Raw genomic sequence first — 17,127 nt, forward strand, 5'->3', positions numbered from 1 at the left:
GACATTGAGGCAGATGAATAAATATGAGACAATTTTTTAAATTACTATTATTTTAATTTGTTGAAACATGAGATCTGGAGCTATTCAAAAAACATCCTGCTCCACTGTCTATTTTCCAAGATACTGATTTGCCAGTTGTTGTTTCCGTATAACAAAAAGTGAATTACTCAATGCCATGACAAATTCTTAATGTACTTAAATTTATTTGCTTTTTGTTGTTGGTTTCATTATTTCTTACTAGTTTATTTTTTATTTCATGTACACTACCATTCAAAAGGTTGGTGTCACTCAGACAATTTCATGTTTTCCATGAAAACTCACACTTTTATTCATGTGTTAACATAATTGCACAAGGGTTTTCTAATTATCAGTTAGCCTTTCAACACCATTAGCTAACACAATGTAGCATTAGAGGAGTGATGGTTGATGGAAATGTTCCTCTGTACCTCTATGTAGATATTCCATTAAAAATCAGCCATTTCCAGCTAGAATAGTCATTTACAACATTAACAATGTCTAGACTGTATTTCTGATTCATTTAATATTATGTCCATGGAAAAAATGCTTTTCTTTCAAAAATAAGGACATTTCTAAGTGACCCCAAACATTTAAACGGTCCCGTAAATGTCCTCTTTATGTTGCAGTGCCCTGTCAGTGTCTGAATGTCCAGCCGTATATAGTCACTGTAATCCCTGTCCCCGTTACTAAAACATACTTGTACTAGATTTGCTTTTGTTATATTAGATCGCTTAACGTTCCATAGTCCATGTAAACACAAGCATTTTGCAACATCTACACTGTTGGAATAAATTCAACTTAATGAACTTTGTTTTGTTTTGCCTACCCATTCAAACCTTGATTTCTTGTACCTTTCTCTCACTGGTAGTAAACAATGGATGAGAATGAAATATCAAAGTCTGTCAGAGATACTGTACAAGCTACAGCAGGTTAAAAGAGCTTGATTGAAATATCTGACCAAAAAAAAAAAGGTTTAACATTTAGAGTATAATTATTTCCTGATATTACACCCTCCGGTACAGTAGGTGGCAGTATGGACCAGTAATGTTGGGTTGTAGAAATAGTTTTGGTGGACTCCATTTGAGCTGCATCTGAACAAAGAATGTGCTCCCAGTAGTCACCATACTTATTAACATGTTCTGTAGTAAACTTGAATCTTGAAGTTTTGTGCTGAAGAGTAAGCAAAGGTTTTTGTTTTGGTTGCTGTCCTTAAAGGTTGATGTAATGAAATGTGCTTCACATTGTCTGACCTGTCAAAGAAACTCTGATTTTCATTTAAAATCCATCTGACAAGTCTAAAGCACCTGCCTGTTTGTTTTTCAGAGCTAGATTGTGTAAGTAGGGCACTGTCTGTGGTATTATTTTAGCGATTAGTACTATTATGGTTCATTTTGTGCCCTACTGATTACTTCAGACACTGTGTTTTCACTGATTTTTAGTTGGCCACTAATCTTCCTGTATCATTTTTCCTCATTGTGATGTCTCACAATCAGATTTTGCAATTCCTTTTCCACATGAAGTAGTGATGTAGACATCCAGATAGACAGCCCATTCCATTGGTCCAAAGTTGAAAAAGTTCTGCTATTCACAGGTCATTTACTAACCATGTTCAAGCAGCTGGACTAATTGAAAATCCCAGATGTACTCAAATTTGTTTGAATGGTTACAAGTTTGTCTAACTTCTGTGTCAGTGATCATAGGTGAACTCTCTTTCGTTGAATGCATTTATATTTTGTATTTTTATTACAGTCTTTCTAAATTTTTCATTGTTCATAAGAGGCAATGCTGTACTTGTCAACTTGGTATTAATGTAATTATTGTGAGGTGATACAATTTTGAATTATTTGACATTGCAAGTGATATTGCAGATACTGCTCTCACTTCTGCAATGTATATGAATTTCTTTCTAAATTCAGTTTACTAGTTACACCTAGTAAAGAGCATTAACTAGTGTAAGATGCTTTGTCAAGGGGTGAGCTACAGCTTCTCAGAGGCTTAGTAATCCAAGTTTCAATTATCAGTCCACTTGCAAGTAATATATTGCTTTGATAAGTTGACAGACAAATACATTCTCAAATTAGTTCATTAGAAATACACAACCAGTCAAAACATTGGACACACCTTCTCCTTTAATGGTTTTTCTTTATTTTCATCAGTATTTACATTGTAGATTCTCACTGAAAGCATCAAAACTACGAATGAGCACATATGGAATTATGTAGGAAACAAAAAAATGTGAAATAAGTCAAAACATGTTTTATATTTTAGATTCTTCAAAATAGCCACTCTTTGCTTTGATTACTGTTTTGCAAACTCTTGGCATTCTCTCCATGAGCTTCATGAGGTAGTTACCTGAAATGGTTTTCCAACAGTCTTGAAGAGATGTTGAGCACTTGTTGGCCCTTTGCCTTCACTCTGTGATCCATTTCATCCCAAACCATCTGGATTGGGTTTAGCTCAGGTGACTGTGGAGGCCAGGTCATGTGACGCAGCACTCCATCACTCTCCTTCTTGGTTAAATAGCCCTTACACAGCCTAGTGTTGGGGTCATTGTCCTGTTGAAAAATAAATGATGGTTCAACTACATGCAAAATGGATGGGACAGCATGTCGCTGCAGGATGCTGTGGTAGCCATGCTGGTTCAGTGTGCCTTTAATTTTGAATAAATCCCCAACAGTGTCACCAGCAAAGCATCCCCACATCATCACACCTCCTCCTCCATGCTTCACAGTGGGAACCATGCATGTAGAGACCATCTGTTCAGCTTTTCTGTGTCGCACAAAGACATGGCAGGTGGAACCAAATATCTCAAATTTGGACTCATCAGACCAAAGCACAGATTTCCACTTGTCTAAAGTCCAATCCTTGTGTTTCTTTGCCCAAATAAATCTCTTCTACTTGTTGCTTTTGCTTAGTAGTGGTTTCTTTGCAGCTATTTGACCATAAAGGCCTGATTGGTGCAGTCTCCTCTGAACAGTTGATGTAGAGATGTGTCTGCTACTAGAACTCTGTGTAGCATTTATCTGGGCTCTTATCTGAGGTGCTGTTAACTTTCCATTTCTGAGGCTGGTGACTCAGATGAACTGATCCTCAGCAGCAGAGGTGACTCTTCGTCTTCCTTTCCTGGGGAAGTTCTCATGTGAGCCAGTTTTGTCGTAGCGCTTGATGGTTTTTGCGGCTGCATTTGGGGATACATTCAAAGTTTTTGCAATTTTCCAGACTGACTGATCTTCAGTTCTTAAAGTAATGATGGACTGTCGTTTCTCTTTACTTAGCTGATTGGTTCTTGCCATAATATGGATTCTAACAGTTGTAAAATAGGGCTGTCAACTGTGTATCAACCTGACTTCTGCACAACACAACTGATGGTTCCAACCCCATTAAGAAGGCAAGAAATTCCACAAATGAACCTTGACAAGGCACATCTGTGAAGTGAAAACCATTTCAGGTGACTACCTCATGAAGCTCACTGAGAGAAGGCCAAGAGTGTGCAAAGCTGTCATCAAAGCAAAGGGTGGCTACTTTGAAAATTCTAAAATATAAAACATATTTAGATTTACTTCACAATTGTTTGCTACATAATTCCATATATCTTGCTTTGTAATTTTGATGTCTCCTGTATGTATCTACACTTTAGAAAGCAGTAAAATAAAGAAAAAAACATAGAATGAGATGTGTCCAAACTTTTGACTGGTAGTGTATATAGCAATGTGCTGTAAGCTGTAACTCTGCCCGCAGGAAGATTCTTTCAGACATTACTGGATGGAGAACTCATTTAGAATAATGTGTGACTAGTTGGGAACAGCTGCTGTCATATTAATAAAGTTAAACGGTTTGTTTTCATTTCAAAATGTGCATGAAATACATCCAGTGAAACAGGTGTCATATAAATGTAGACTTAAAACCGTCAGTTTTTGTTGTTTCTAAGGATAAGAAGAAGGAGCGGTTTGGTACTAGTTTATTGATGCATAAAACTACACAACACATGGAGGACATGTTCATTATATAAAGAAGAAAAGTGGATAAACAATTTTAACTAAGGCTTGGATCATAGACTGTATAATAAAGATACACACATATATATATATACACACATAGATATACAGTCTGTGGCTTGGATGCATTTCTTGAGCTGATGATACTTCTTATGAATGCGTATTACTTTTTTATTCCTGTATTCCCTCCTTCACAGTTTTGTACATTTGCAAAGAGAAATTCTGTAGCCTATGGCGGTGTAGAGCAGCATTATCTTTTTAAAAAACTATAGAAAATGGACAGAATGTGGAGGCGGAGTCACAGGAAGAAAACACTGAGCTCACACATGTCTTGGCTCCTGTCAGCTCCAGTCAAACTATTTTCATTCAGTGAGCGGCGCCATCTTTGGCGTCCGCTACCCAGCACACAGCAGAGAACATGGGCAAGAGTAAGGACCTGAGCGACTTTGAGAAGGGCCAGATTGTGATGGCAAGACGGCTGGGTCAGAGTATCTCCAAGACGGCGGGTTTTGTGGGCTGTTCCCGGTTTGCAGTGGTTAGTACCTATCAAAAGTGGGCAAAGGAAGGACAACCGGTGAACCGGCGACAGGGTCACGGGCGGCCAAGGCTTATAGATGCGCGGGGGGAGCGGAGGCTGGCCCGTGTGGTCCAGTCCCACAGGAGGGCTACTGTAGCACAGATTGCCGAGAAGCTTAATGCTGGCTTTGATAGAAAGGTGTCAGAACACACGGTGCATCGCAGCTTGCTGCGAATGGGACTGCGCAGCTGCAGACCAGTCAGGGTGCCCATGCTGACGCCTGTCCACCGCAGAAAACGCCTGCAGTGGGCTCGGGAGCATCAGAAATGGACCACAGAGCAATGGAAGAAAGTGGCCTACTCTGGCGAATCACGTTTCCTTTTCCAACATGTGGACGGCCAGGTGTGTGTGCGTCGTTTACCCGGAGAAGAGATGGCGGCAGGATGCACTATGGAAAGAAGGCAAGCTGGTGGAGACAGTGTGATGCTTTGGGCAGTGTTCTGCTGGGAAACCTTGGGTCCTGGGATTCATGTGGATGTTACTTTGACACGTACCACCTACCTAAGCATCGTTGCTGACCATGTACACCCTTTCATGGCAGTGGTATTCCCTGATGGCAGTGGCATCTTTCAGCAGGATAATGCCCCTTGTCACTCTGCAAAAACGGTTCAGGAATGGTTTGAGGAACACGATGAAGAGTTTAAGGTGTTGACTTGGCCTCCAAATTCCCCAGATCTCAATCCAATCGAGCATCTGTGGGATGTGCTGGAAAAACAACTCAGATCCATGGAGGCTCCACCTCACAACTTCCAGGACTTAAGGGATTTGCTGCTAACTTCTTGGTGTCTGATACCACAGGACACCTTCAGAGGTCTAGTGGAGTCCATGCCTCAGCGGGTCAGAGCTGTTTTAGTAGAACGAGGTGGACCTACTCAATATTAGTCGGGTGGTTATAAAGTTCGGGCTTAAGTCATTATATATACACACACTACCGTTCAAAAGTTTGGAGTCACCCAAACAATGTCATGTTTTCCATGAAAACTCACTTTTATTCATGTGCTAACATAATTGCACAAAGGTTTTCTAATCATCAATTAGCCTTTCAACACCATTAACTAACACAATGTAGCATTAGAACACAGGAGTGATGGTTGCTGGAAATGTTCCTCTGTACCTCTATGTAGATATTCTATTAAAAATCAGCTGTTTCCAGCTAGAATAGTCATTTACCACATTAACAATGTCTAGACTGTATTTCTGATTCAATTAATGTTATCTTCATTGAAAAAAAAGCTTTCAAAAATAAGGACATTTCTAAGTGACCCTAAACTTGTGAATGGTAGTGAGTATATATATATGTAATTTTTTTTTATACTTTTATTTTACCTGATGAGAATAAATGAACCTGTTGCAGTATATATCTGAATATTTCTGTATATTGTATCTCTAAAAGTCTAATCAGTATTACTGTCCAGTGAGAGGGACATTGGGTTAAATAGCTACACAATAAAATCTTTTCACACAGATGTAATAGATGTTATTTTAATAGGTGTTCAAGAAGTAATAGTTGTGTCAGCAGATAGTGTAAAAGGAATAACATTTGCATCAGCAAACAGTGTTATGACATAGGAGTGGGAAGGGTGGGTTGCTGAGGGATCCCACACTAAGCAGGGGTTCCAGTAAGGCAAGGCAGCACGAAACAACTGGGCTTTAACAATCAAAAATACATATCTGTCACGATGATTATCGATAACAAAAATTGGAGAAAGCACATGTACAACTTATCAGATGAAACTGACATAAGAGAATTGGCATTTACCACCAAAACAACCAAAGGAAGTCATGATCTACATTCCAGTAAAGGGCAGGTAAGCTTTAACTCGTTCATGTATCAACGGATGCATATTCAGTTGTATATTTCATTGTTTATTTGACTAAACCTATGAAAAGGAACAGTAATAAATAAGTCAAAACTCAAGCATTCATATGTTCTGTTTCAGGAGTGTTGCTGTTTTATAAACTGTCCTGAACAGACTTTCACTTTAACTGCAAAAGAAAAAGAAGTAGCAAATCTTGGAAAGATATTGTCCCACCACTCAAAATGCAAGAATCTCTCAGTTACCAGTCTTATGGATGCTTCCATGGTACAGTAAGTCCTTTGGACTTAAATCTTCCTTACATTTCCACCAAGTTCACAGAGCAGCAGCTATCTTGTCTTAAGAACTGTTAGTTGTAACAAACTATGCACCTAAGGAACAGTATACCATCATAGCATACATACAGTACAATCAAGACTGAATTAGAAAAATACAAGTACAAAATGATTACATTCAAGAAGACAGTACTAGCACAAAAGGGTATTATAGTCATTTAGGTAACTAATATAGGAATTTCAACATTATAGAGATTTCTAGATAAAAAAAGTGAAGGGATATGGAAATGACACATTTATGGCTGTTTTGTAGATGTGTGGTTTAGTTATTGACTGGATTCTCATATATATATATATATATATATATATATATATATATATATATATATATATATATATATATATATATATATAGTTAAAATGCATAATTTCCATTCACTGGGTTAAATTATATATTTTCTTCAAAGACCATGATAATTTTGGTTTGGGTCATAAGGTGCAAATACTGTATAATAAAAGAGGCATTGAGATGTGCCCTTTTGTTGCACTTCGTTCCAACTCTGGGTTCAAACACCAAGGAAATCCCATTTGATACACAGGATGAATTGTGCTAATATTGTTACCTGAATATTTAAAAAACCTAAAAAATTCAGTGCAACTGTTATGCAAGCTTTTTTTTTTTAAACAGGATTTCCATTTGAATATACCTTTCCCTTTCTTTGGCAAATGTCAATAAACTCACTTGCTATAAAGAAATATATCTCTATTTTGGGGGGGAAGACAATTTCTTTGTCTTTGCAAAGAATTACACTGATGGCCACCAGTGGAAGAACTATACAGTTTACTGCTTGAATGATAGCATCCTTAAAATAGCTTTCTGTCATATCTGTGTGTGTGTGTGTGTGTGTGTGTGTGTGTGTATACATATATACACACACACACACATTGGCATACTGTGGGTCCTGTAATTTTAACTTGGAAACATGCAGTAAGTTTGTTAGAGTTCAAGCACAAATTCATAGAGGAACTATAGATTTGTTGCATGTAAACCACTACTTACACACAAGGGCCTACGTAAGCAAACATCATTACCATGTAACAATGCCTTGATTTAGGAAAAATACATACTATTTTAATACATAACAAATCACTAAGACCCATATGTTTCTTATTTGACTGTCCTGTCATTAAGTGTCAAAAAGCATTCTTAACACATACCAAAGAATTTCTGAAGCGGTCATGGACATATATGAGAGTATTTTTACCACTTCTCAGCTTTACCCGGAAATGACGTAACTCCCATTTTGGAGAGCAGCTGAATACTAGAAAGCTGCCATCACTGTCCAGGAAAAGTCACATTTTTTGAAATAACCAAAGAAAAAAGAAGAGGAAAGTTTAGAAGTGGCGCGCTGTGCACCTGTGCTGACTGCTACCTGTGCTGTGTGGACGGTACGTTGTCCTGGAGCAACAGCACACCAGCTCCAGTCTATCCTCTCCTTGCAAAGAAATTGCAACAATCATTTGAATTTTTGTGGAAGTGATATTAGGCTTATAGTATATAATTATGCCCCAAAATGAGAGTTTTGTCTCTTGCATCTGGATGAGGCCAAGAACTTTTTGAAGTACACTCATATATACCTCCACAGGTGAAAAAGCCACCAATTTCTCAATGCCTACTTGCTTACCATGTAAGCACAGATGTTTCATTCTCTATGAGCTTGAACTTTTTTGACAACAGTCCAGTAAACTTGACCTCAGGAAAAACCAATGAAGTTCGTCAAGTACCTACTTAAAAGAACATCATAAATGCACACACTTATAAAGTTAGAATGGTAAAATAGGAAAACAAAAAGCGACACAACTTATAAATGTGACTGAATCTAAAATGTGACAGATGTAGTACTGGTCTACACAGAGGAACAAAAGGCTGTTGGGTCAGGAGGAGAGAGGTATTGCTGGGCAGTCTGCACAGCTCTCATTTAGCCTCGATTAGCATGTGTCAGCAGCTCTTCCAGGTTCCACCAGCTCTTGGGAAGACAAGAAACCTGCAGTATAACTGCATCCTTATGCATTTTTACAGCTGATAAACATTACACAGAAGTATGGCCAAGACAGACGTGGGGAATGTAATGATTCTGACCAAACATAAAAAACCCAAAATAAAGAACACCAAGTTCCATGTATATATAAATACTTCTACAATCAGAACATTGATTACATGTGACCTCTGAATAGACCATTACTTGGCAATAAAATCTCAAAAGGCCAAAAGGAAACAAGTGGGGAATTAATAAATGCCTCGTCACCATTAGGTCTAAGAGGAACCAAAGCACAGTGCTGTCTGATTTTGTCACATCAAATCCATATTTGGTTTGCGCACAAAATCAGAAAAACAAAAACAGCAAATTTAATTCTGCATTGTTTTGTTTATTTTTTTTGACTAACTTGCTCATTTTATGAGACTTGTAATACAAAACAATTTAATAAAAGAAATAATTCATTGAGACTGACTAACACCTGACCCTTTGTGTAGCAACTTGTAGCTGGCTTTAGCCAGGTCCTGAGGGCATTAAAGACACTATTGAGACAGGCTATGGCATAAGAACCATGACTGGTGGAGACGAGGCATTTTATCATTACCCTTTCATGAGCAACTCAAACTTCAGCAATGAATTAGTGCAGTTTTTACGGAATAAACACCAACAATAAAAACCCAAAAAAAAAAAATAAAAATCCAGAAAATAAGTTGCACACAAGAATTTCACCTTTCTCACTGCTACGCAAACTGCAATAAGATCAAGTATTGACAAAGACTGCAATTCACTATTGAAAAATGTTTACTCTAACTCTGGGACTGTGATGACATAGAAAAAGAAGCTAGTTGAGGGCTTTGTCATGGCAAAGAATGTGGAGGTGGGAGGTTTAAGGCTATATTTTAATCAGTTTCACTCAACCTCCCCGTCACAATAAGCAGTTTATTAGCAGACCTACAGTCTCATAAGCCTCACTGAGACACTGTGAACTTACTATTCAAAGATAAACAGAGCAAACACCCTCAGCTACAGTCCCCTCTGGTTCAGAAGCAAGGGTATGCACAGGCCTACTTTTCACATTCAGTCTAACATGATTATTGGTAGCTACCACACACTGTTTATAAGTAGCATCATCTAAGCGCACATATCAACAACTCAGCCATGATTTCTTCATAATTTGAGTACACTATTAGTGTACCACACAGAAACATTATGCAAGTAGTTGGTAGTAGAGGTCTATCCATCATTATAATTTACCCTGGTTAAAGTAATTTTGGGTTGAAGCTGGAAGGACTGGAAGGGATAAGAGCTATTTAAATATAGAGGTATTGTAGCAGAGGTGGAGGGAACTCTTCAGCAGGTGTGTGTGAGGTAAAAAGATGCCAGAAAGCTGTGTTTGCCTACAAAACAAATGCAGTGTCGGGTATTTTCCCTACCTAAAATGCCATTTTTTCAATCGCAGGACTTGACCTTAAAAATGGCCTCTATTTGACAAAACAGTGCACAATAAACCCATGACAACCATCTCTATAAGGGAAGCCATGCACTAGGAGACAGCTTGGTTCTTCCACAGGTCCTAATAGAAAATCTAAGCAGGGCGAGGACTTAAGAAAGGCATCCACCCTCAACTAAAGGAAGGCTTCAGGGGAAAACACTGAGAGAGCAGGGAGCAGGGACGATGAGGAGAGGGTCTCTTTCCCCCACCATAAATCCCTGCTCAAGCAAATTCACCACGAGGGGGAAGGTGGAGTCTGTCCCAAGCTTCCTGATCAAGTCTTCACTCAGCGTGGGGTTACCACTGAGGAAAGTAAAGCTACACTGCCAATGTCCGTTTTGTGGCTTCATATACCAGCAGCAGCAGAGTTTCACTGATCAGCACAGGAGATGAGAACTGCTGTCTGGCCGAGCTCCGTCTTTTGACTCTCGGCCAAACCTCTCTGGCCCCTGAAACAGACCATTAGAGAAGACTTTAGAGGAGTGTGTTCACAGTTTTTAAGGTATCTTTAAAATTGAAGCATGTAAGACTTTTGCTTTAGGTAACATGCCTGCTGTCTTTTCATTCCCAATAATGTCACCAAAATAGATAGAGAGCTTCACACTGCAGGGCTCAGAGCAGTATCATCTGGTTTTTTTGTTTGTTTTTGGAGCTGTTTAAGGACTGTATTATTTTATTTCGTTTTAGACTACATGTGTGTCTGCAGTATGTGTGCATCTGTGCAGACTATGCATCTATGTATACATGTACTGTACTTTATAAGATGGAAATCAACTACTCTGAAAATCAATCAAAACATCAGTGATCATGTCACATACAGTATTTGGCAGAAAAATCTGTGAAAATGCTACAGGAATATCACAGTACTGTATTGTGACAAGGCTGCACGGTGGTTCTGTTGTTAGCATCCACGCCTCACACCTAGAAGATCCCCGGTTCATGTTGTTTGGGATCTTTCTGTATGGCGTTTGCATGTTCTCCCTGTGCATGTGTGGGCTTTCAACAGGTTCTCTGGCTTCCTCCCACAGTCCAAAAACGTGCTGAGGTTAATTGGTAACTCTAAATTGTCCGTAGGTGTGTGAATATGAGTGTTTGTCTGTATGTGTAGCCCTGTGATAGACTGGCGACCTGTCCAGGGTGTCTCCTGCCTTCATCCTGAGACATCTGGGATAGACTCCAGTCCCCCACCACCCTACTGAGGCGGTGGGTGGGTGGATGAATGGATGGATGTAAGCACATGGTCTCTGATTAAAATGCACAAGCTGTCAAGTCAATGCAACTGTCATGGACATGGCTGAGAGAACATACTCTACTAAAGGTGATGCTGTGTTGGTGACAGGTGTTACAATAGAGGATGTTTGCCTAAAATGGCTTAGATGCAACTCTGCACCAGTGCTTCCCACCTCTCTCTCTACCCACTCTTCCTTACTCACTGAAGCTCGAGCACACCAGCTCACCTATGATGCTTCTCAAACGCTGTGAAACTACTCCATAATACACAATGTAATTGTAATATTGGAATAATTCAGCCATAAACTGATTCTGAACATGAAAATCCTGATGAAAATCCTTACCCTGCAAGATGACAGGGTTAGTCTGGTTTGCTGCGTATGAAACCCTGTCAGTCTAAATCCGTCTTTTAGAATCTGTGATCAGTACACTGTAGTTTGATGATAGCAATGCTCAGCCATAGTGCTGACTTCTTATTTTGCTTATAAAAACACCATGTGTACATTTTAGCAAGTTAAAAAAAAGACTTGATTTACACAAGAGAGGGTCTCTAAGTCAATAGAAGTATTAGGTTGGCACTTGTGAAGTTCTTTTGAAATAACAAATACAAGACAACAACAATGTGAAAAGTTCTTTTAGATCACCCATATGTGCCAAGTAAGAACACATCTGTTTGTATGACTAGTTACTGCATGAGGTGTAAAAGATATGAGATGACACGCTAAAGAGGGAGCTGATGATGTTTGATGAATGCATTTAGAGGTGTACGACAGTTGCTAGCAGTAGCCAGCATCTATTTCAGAAAATAAATAATTTAAAAATATTTGCAAGAGCCATTTGTTTTTCCTAAAAAAAAGAAACAGAATTGGCAGATTTTAGAAGGTAAATGTGTCTTCCTGAATAAAATGGTAGAACAATTCAAATCTAACTAAGCTTTTGGACATAAACATTCATCCATCCATCCATCATCTATACACTGCTTAATCCTCATTAGGGTCATGGGGGGAAATTTAGAGTTACCAATTAACCTCAGCAGGTTTTTGGACTGTGGAAGGAAGCTGGAGAACCTGGAGAAAACCCACACATGCACTGGGAGAACATGCAAACTCCATGCACAAAGATCCCAGGCCCAGGCCGGGACGTGAACAAGGGATCTTCTAGCTGCAAGGCTATGATGCTAACCACCAAGCTACTGTGCAGCCCCAAATAAACACTCATCTATTAGCAAAAAAACCCAACGCATTCACATCCAGCTGCAGTACGTAATAACCTGGAAAAGGCACAAAAAAAAAAAACTAACAAAAAGGTAGTTCCTCCCCATCTCTATACTAAATTGTTCCACTACACGAGTATGCACTTCAGACACTGCAACGATAGTCAAGCTAAAAGTCAACCTTAATTCCTCAGGGATTGGAACCCCAGTCTCTAAAGTAAAATCCTCCCATTGCACCACCAGATCATGTACTCACAAGGACTTTGTTGCTATTTATAGTATCTCAGCTGATCTGTGAAAAGCCCCATGACTGGCTAAAAATCTTCAATCATGGGCTACCTAAAGCCTGAAAATGAAGCCAGAATTCTCGTTTTCTCTAAGACCACTTGAATGACAATATCCTGAAATGTAACAATGGAAATTTTGCTCAATTATCCTAAAAAGAACAACAAAATTAGCTAAGGGTTGGGGCTAAAAGTTGTTAATTGTACTTTGCAAAATAGTTTTTTGGGGTTTTTTGTATAGCACATGGCATACTTAATTGGTTGACAATAAGTATCTTCGCATTATTAGCATTATAAGCACGCATGTCTAGCATATGCTAAAGTCAAGTGCATGTACTCCATGTTGTTGTGCAGAAGCTAGGCTGTCTCTACCTGTGAACGTTTTCCATGGCTGCTACCTCAGCAAGGGCAGCCAAGCTCAAGAAAGCAGGTAGCTCTTGTGGTACGGTGCTCCTCTCTGCCTCCTCTGCTCTGGGATTACTGTAGCACCCTTTTTCATTGCATAAATTCTGTTGGGATAATGGCTTCTTATCCTGTTCCTGGTTCAGGTCCCTTGTTTTGTCCTCTGTAGCAAAAAGCAAACATGTTCATTTCTCAGGAACATCACAAACATTTTTTTTTTATTGCCAGATTGATGACATTGAACCCCCTTAATAATTTTAAAAAGTAACAAAAGTTAAAAAAAAAAAAAAAAAGAATTATTTTTTATTTTTGATTAGTCATTTCAATATTTGAAGATTAAATTTTAATTAAATAAAAACCATTGAATGAAAAGGTGTGTCCAAACTTGACTGGTAGTATAAATGACATAAAGGAAAAACGAACTGGTTGAGAAGATAAAAACATCAAGAAACTGTATCAAGCAACTGATAACATAAATTGTAAAATAAAGTACAATATTAAGTTAATAGCATAAATAATAGAATATCTGCCATTTTCAAAGTGGATCATATATTTTAAAAATAAATATATAAATTTTAGCTGAAAAGCCTGAAAGACTGACTGATCAATTGATCCATCATTCATCACTCACCTTCAGCTGGAGAAACGCTGCCATCAGCTGTGCGAACCAAGTGTGTGATCTTGGTCTTCCTAGCCTTCCTCTTCTGGCTACCAACTAGCATCTCCATGTTAGTCATACCCTGGACATCAGGGCACATTATGGCAACAGGGGCACATGATTTGGCTTTTGAAGCTGAATCCAGCATCATGGAATCACTCTCTACCACGGCTGTGGAGAACAGATTCATCAGAATGGACTTTAGTGACTATTATACATAGGAGGAAATGAAAATCCCATGGCACAAATAGAGTAATTCTGCCTAGGTGCACCATGACAACGGATTTGAACTCGATATGTGATTGAAGTGTGGACTGTTGGCTTTAATTTACAAAACTATTGATTCAACCATTAGGATTTACAGCTATTTTCTACAAAGTCCCATTTTCACAGGCTCAAAGGTAATTGCACAAATTTAAAAAATGCAGTTATAAGGCTTACTGTTAATACTTGCGTGGAGTCTTGCCTTTGCAGTCAATGACAGTCTAAACTCTGAAACCCCTGGACATAACCAGATGCTGAGTTCTCCTTGAGATGCTTTGCCAGGTCTTTGCTACTGCTGCCTTTAGTTGCAGGTCTTTCTACCCTCAGTTTTGTCTTCAGTAAGTGAAAAGCAAGCTGTTTGGGGTTGAGGTCAGGAGACTGACTCTTTCATTTAAAAACATTACATTTCGTTGTCTTAAAAAGGTTTTGGGTTGCCGTTATGACACGTTTTAGGTCATTATCCATCTGTACTGTGAAGCCCCATCCTATCAGTTGTGCAGCAATGCATCTGAATCTGAGCACAGCCCTGTATATTTTAGAATTCATCCTGCTGCATATATCAGCTTTCACATCATCAAGAAGCACCAGTGACACAGTTCCACCGACAGCCACACATGCCCATGCCATAACACCGATTCCATAATGTTTGATTGATGATGTGCTTTGGATCATTAGTTCTTCCTTTCTTTCTCCATACTCTTCTCATCATTCACCTGTTGTTGACTTGACCAGATGTTAGAAGGGCTTGTTGCTCCTCATCAAAGAATGAATTCTGTGGTCATCACTTGAGCTGTTTTCTGTGGTGCTCCAGGTCTTTTGGTATTGCTAAGAAAGCCAGTGCATTCTATCTTTAGAAGAATGTGCCACATTGTTGTTTTGGCCACTCCTAAAGTTTCGTCTATCTCTCTTGATCTGTCTGTTTTGGTGTTTCCGCATAATGGCTACTTTCACAACAACTATTTGGACCACGTGTTCAAAGTTCCCATGAACAGCTACTAAATGCAAAAACAACATTTATAATCAACTCCAGACCTTTCATCTCCTTAATTTGGCATTAAAAAATTAGGAAATAGGCCCCACTTGAATACGAAACTGCTCATTGATCAACTGTCGAAAACATTTTGAGCCTGTGGAAATGGAGGAGCTGTGTAATAAATGGTTTAAAGTCCTAAACAGTTCATGCAATAGTTTTGTTGAAGTCTTTAAATTAAAGATGAAAGTCTATATGCTAATCACATGTTGATTGCTTCATTTTGAGTCCATTGTGGCGGTGTACTGTAGGATAATTTCAATTTCTTCGTTACAAGGAGTTAAGTTACAAATACAACAATTCTATATTCATGTATTTGGCATCATTGTGATTTAACAACGCTAAAGTGAATAGGCTTGAAAACAGAATTCGTCATGAATATTTTCTTTCTTTATAGTATAAATATTGCAAGTTGAAATGTGTGTTGTACGTCTCAGTGGAGACTAGCTTACTGTGTAGCCTTGTATACGGCAAGCCAATAGAATGCTTGAGTTTTGAAGGTAAATTGAAAGTCACCTGCAACATTTTGATGATTTTGAGAGCATTGCTAATGGTTGTCTGTTAGAAAATTGATGGCATATCTTTGACAATGTTCACACCCCTGCTACAGAATGCACAAACATCAACATTCTAGTTCACCTTCGTCCACTGCACGTGCTTTCTCCTTTTTGTGTTTGTGCTTCCTAACAATCTTGTGGAATGAAGTCTTTTTCTGAGATGGAGATGGCCCTGATAGAGCAAAAGAACAAAAAGAACAAAGAAAAAAAGAGCATGGAAATGCTATGTTATGCAGTCCAAATGTTTTTGTTTTAACAAAGAGAAAACTGGTCAAGAATACCAAAGTGTCAGAAACATGAGTGAACAAACAGCAGCAGGGTGGATCATGGATAAGATGAGAGGACATTCAACATTCATTGTGTGTATACAGTGGACAAACCATTGTTAGACTTAATTCCTACCTTTTCTAGCATTAGAGGCATCCTCTTGAACAGATGAACCATCAGTCTTCTTTTTCTTTGCGACAGCTGTCCCCTTCTTATCAAAAGTCATTGGGCTATACTGTGGCAGGCTGTTAAACTTCTTCTCAAACTCCTCCTCCAGCTTCCCTAAGCTGACAAGTAAAGTTCAGAGTTTAACATCACTGATTGTATCATCAATAGCCATACTTGACCTTAAAGACAAACTGGATGTCAGAGTAATCTCTACCACGTTTTTCAAGTGCCCACAGAAAAAGTATGCTATAGCATCTTGGTCCAGTCCCACAGGGTTAACATTATGAGCATTATAACTAAATGCAAACACATTCAGCAGCCAAATGTGTGCAGCAAGGTTTCCATTAGTATAATTCGTGATATTTTCTAAGCTTGGTTGACCATTCAGTGTGATGTATTTACTCAAACAACAGCACCCTAAAGCCTTCATTCAGGTGAAATTTTTGTACCATGTAACAGTTCTGGACAGCATTTTCCCCATCATAAGCCTGCTTGTGAAATGATTTCATTATTCTTGTCAATATTATGAGTAGCTATATTATTTACTGAAAAGAATACACAAATATATATATAAGAACATGCCAATTTCTCCATTTTTTTATAGGAAACTATAGATTTTAATGTCTCATTGTACTCTGACATAAAAGCGTAGAACAAATAAAAAAATGAAGTAAAAAAATCTATTTATAAACCAAAATGTATTCTAAACTTTTGACTCATCAAAGTAGCCACCTTTGGCAGATATAACAGCTGAACACACTCGTGGCATTCTTCCCACAATGGAAATCACATATTCTTCAGCATGTTCTTCCCAACTCTGTTGCAGAAGTTCTCATAAATGTGT

General features: G+C 38.6%; 1 protein-coding gene across 7 annotated transcripts in view; it reads right to left on the reverse strand.

Annotated features, from left to right (window-relative positions):
* Positions 1-7,269: 7,269 nt before the first annotated feature.
* The window catches only part of LOC111572725 (BBX high mobility group box domain containing), a 31,301-nt gene continuing 21,443 nt past the window's right edge, over positions 7,270-17,127 (reverse strand). For 6 of the 7 annotated variants that reach the window (XM_023276515.3, XM_023276517.3, XM_023276514.3 and 3 more), the window contains 5 exons: positions 16,251-16,402; positions 15,931-16,020; positions 13,971-14,168; positions 13,310-13,502; positions 7,270-10,659 (listed from right to left, as the gene is read on the reverse strand). In XM_023276515.3, the coding sequence (XP_023132283.2) occupies positions 10,581-10,659; positions 13,310-13,502; positions 13,971-14,168; positions 15,931-16,020; positions 16,251-16,402 (712 nt within the window). In that variant the 3' untranslated portion in view covers positions 7,270-10,580. The remainder of the gene's footprint in view (positions 10,660-13,309; positions 13,503-13,970; positions 14,169-15,930; positions 16,021-16,250; positions 16,403-17,127) is intronic. The other variant, XM_035951099.2, reaches the window with a different exon arrangement.

The sequence above is a fragment of the Amphiprion ocellaris genome, chromosome 14 (assembly GCF_022539595.1).
Source record: "Amphiprion ocellaris isolate individual 3 ecotype Okinawa chromosome 14, ASM2253959v1, whole genome shotgun sequence".
Lineage (NCBI taxonomy): Eukaryota > Metazoa > Chordata > Actinopteri > Pomacentridae > Amphiprion > Amphiprion ocellaris.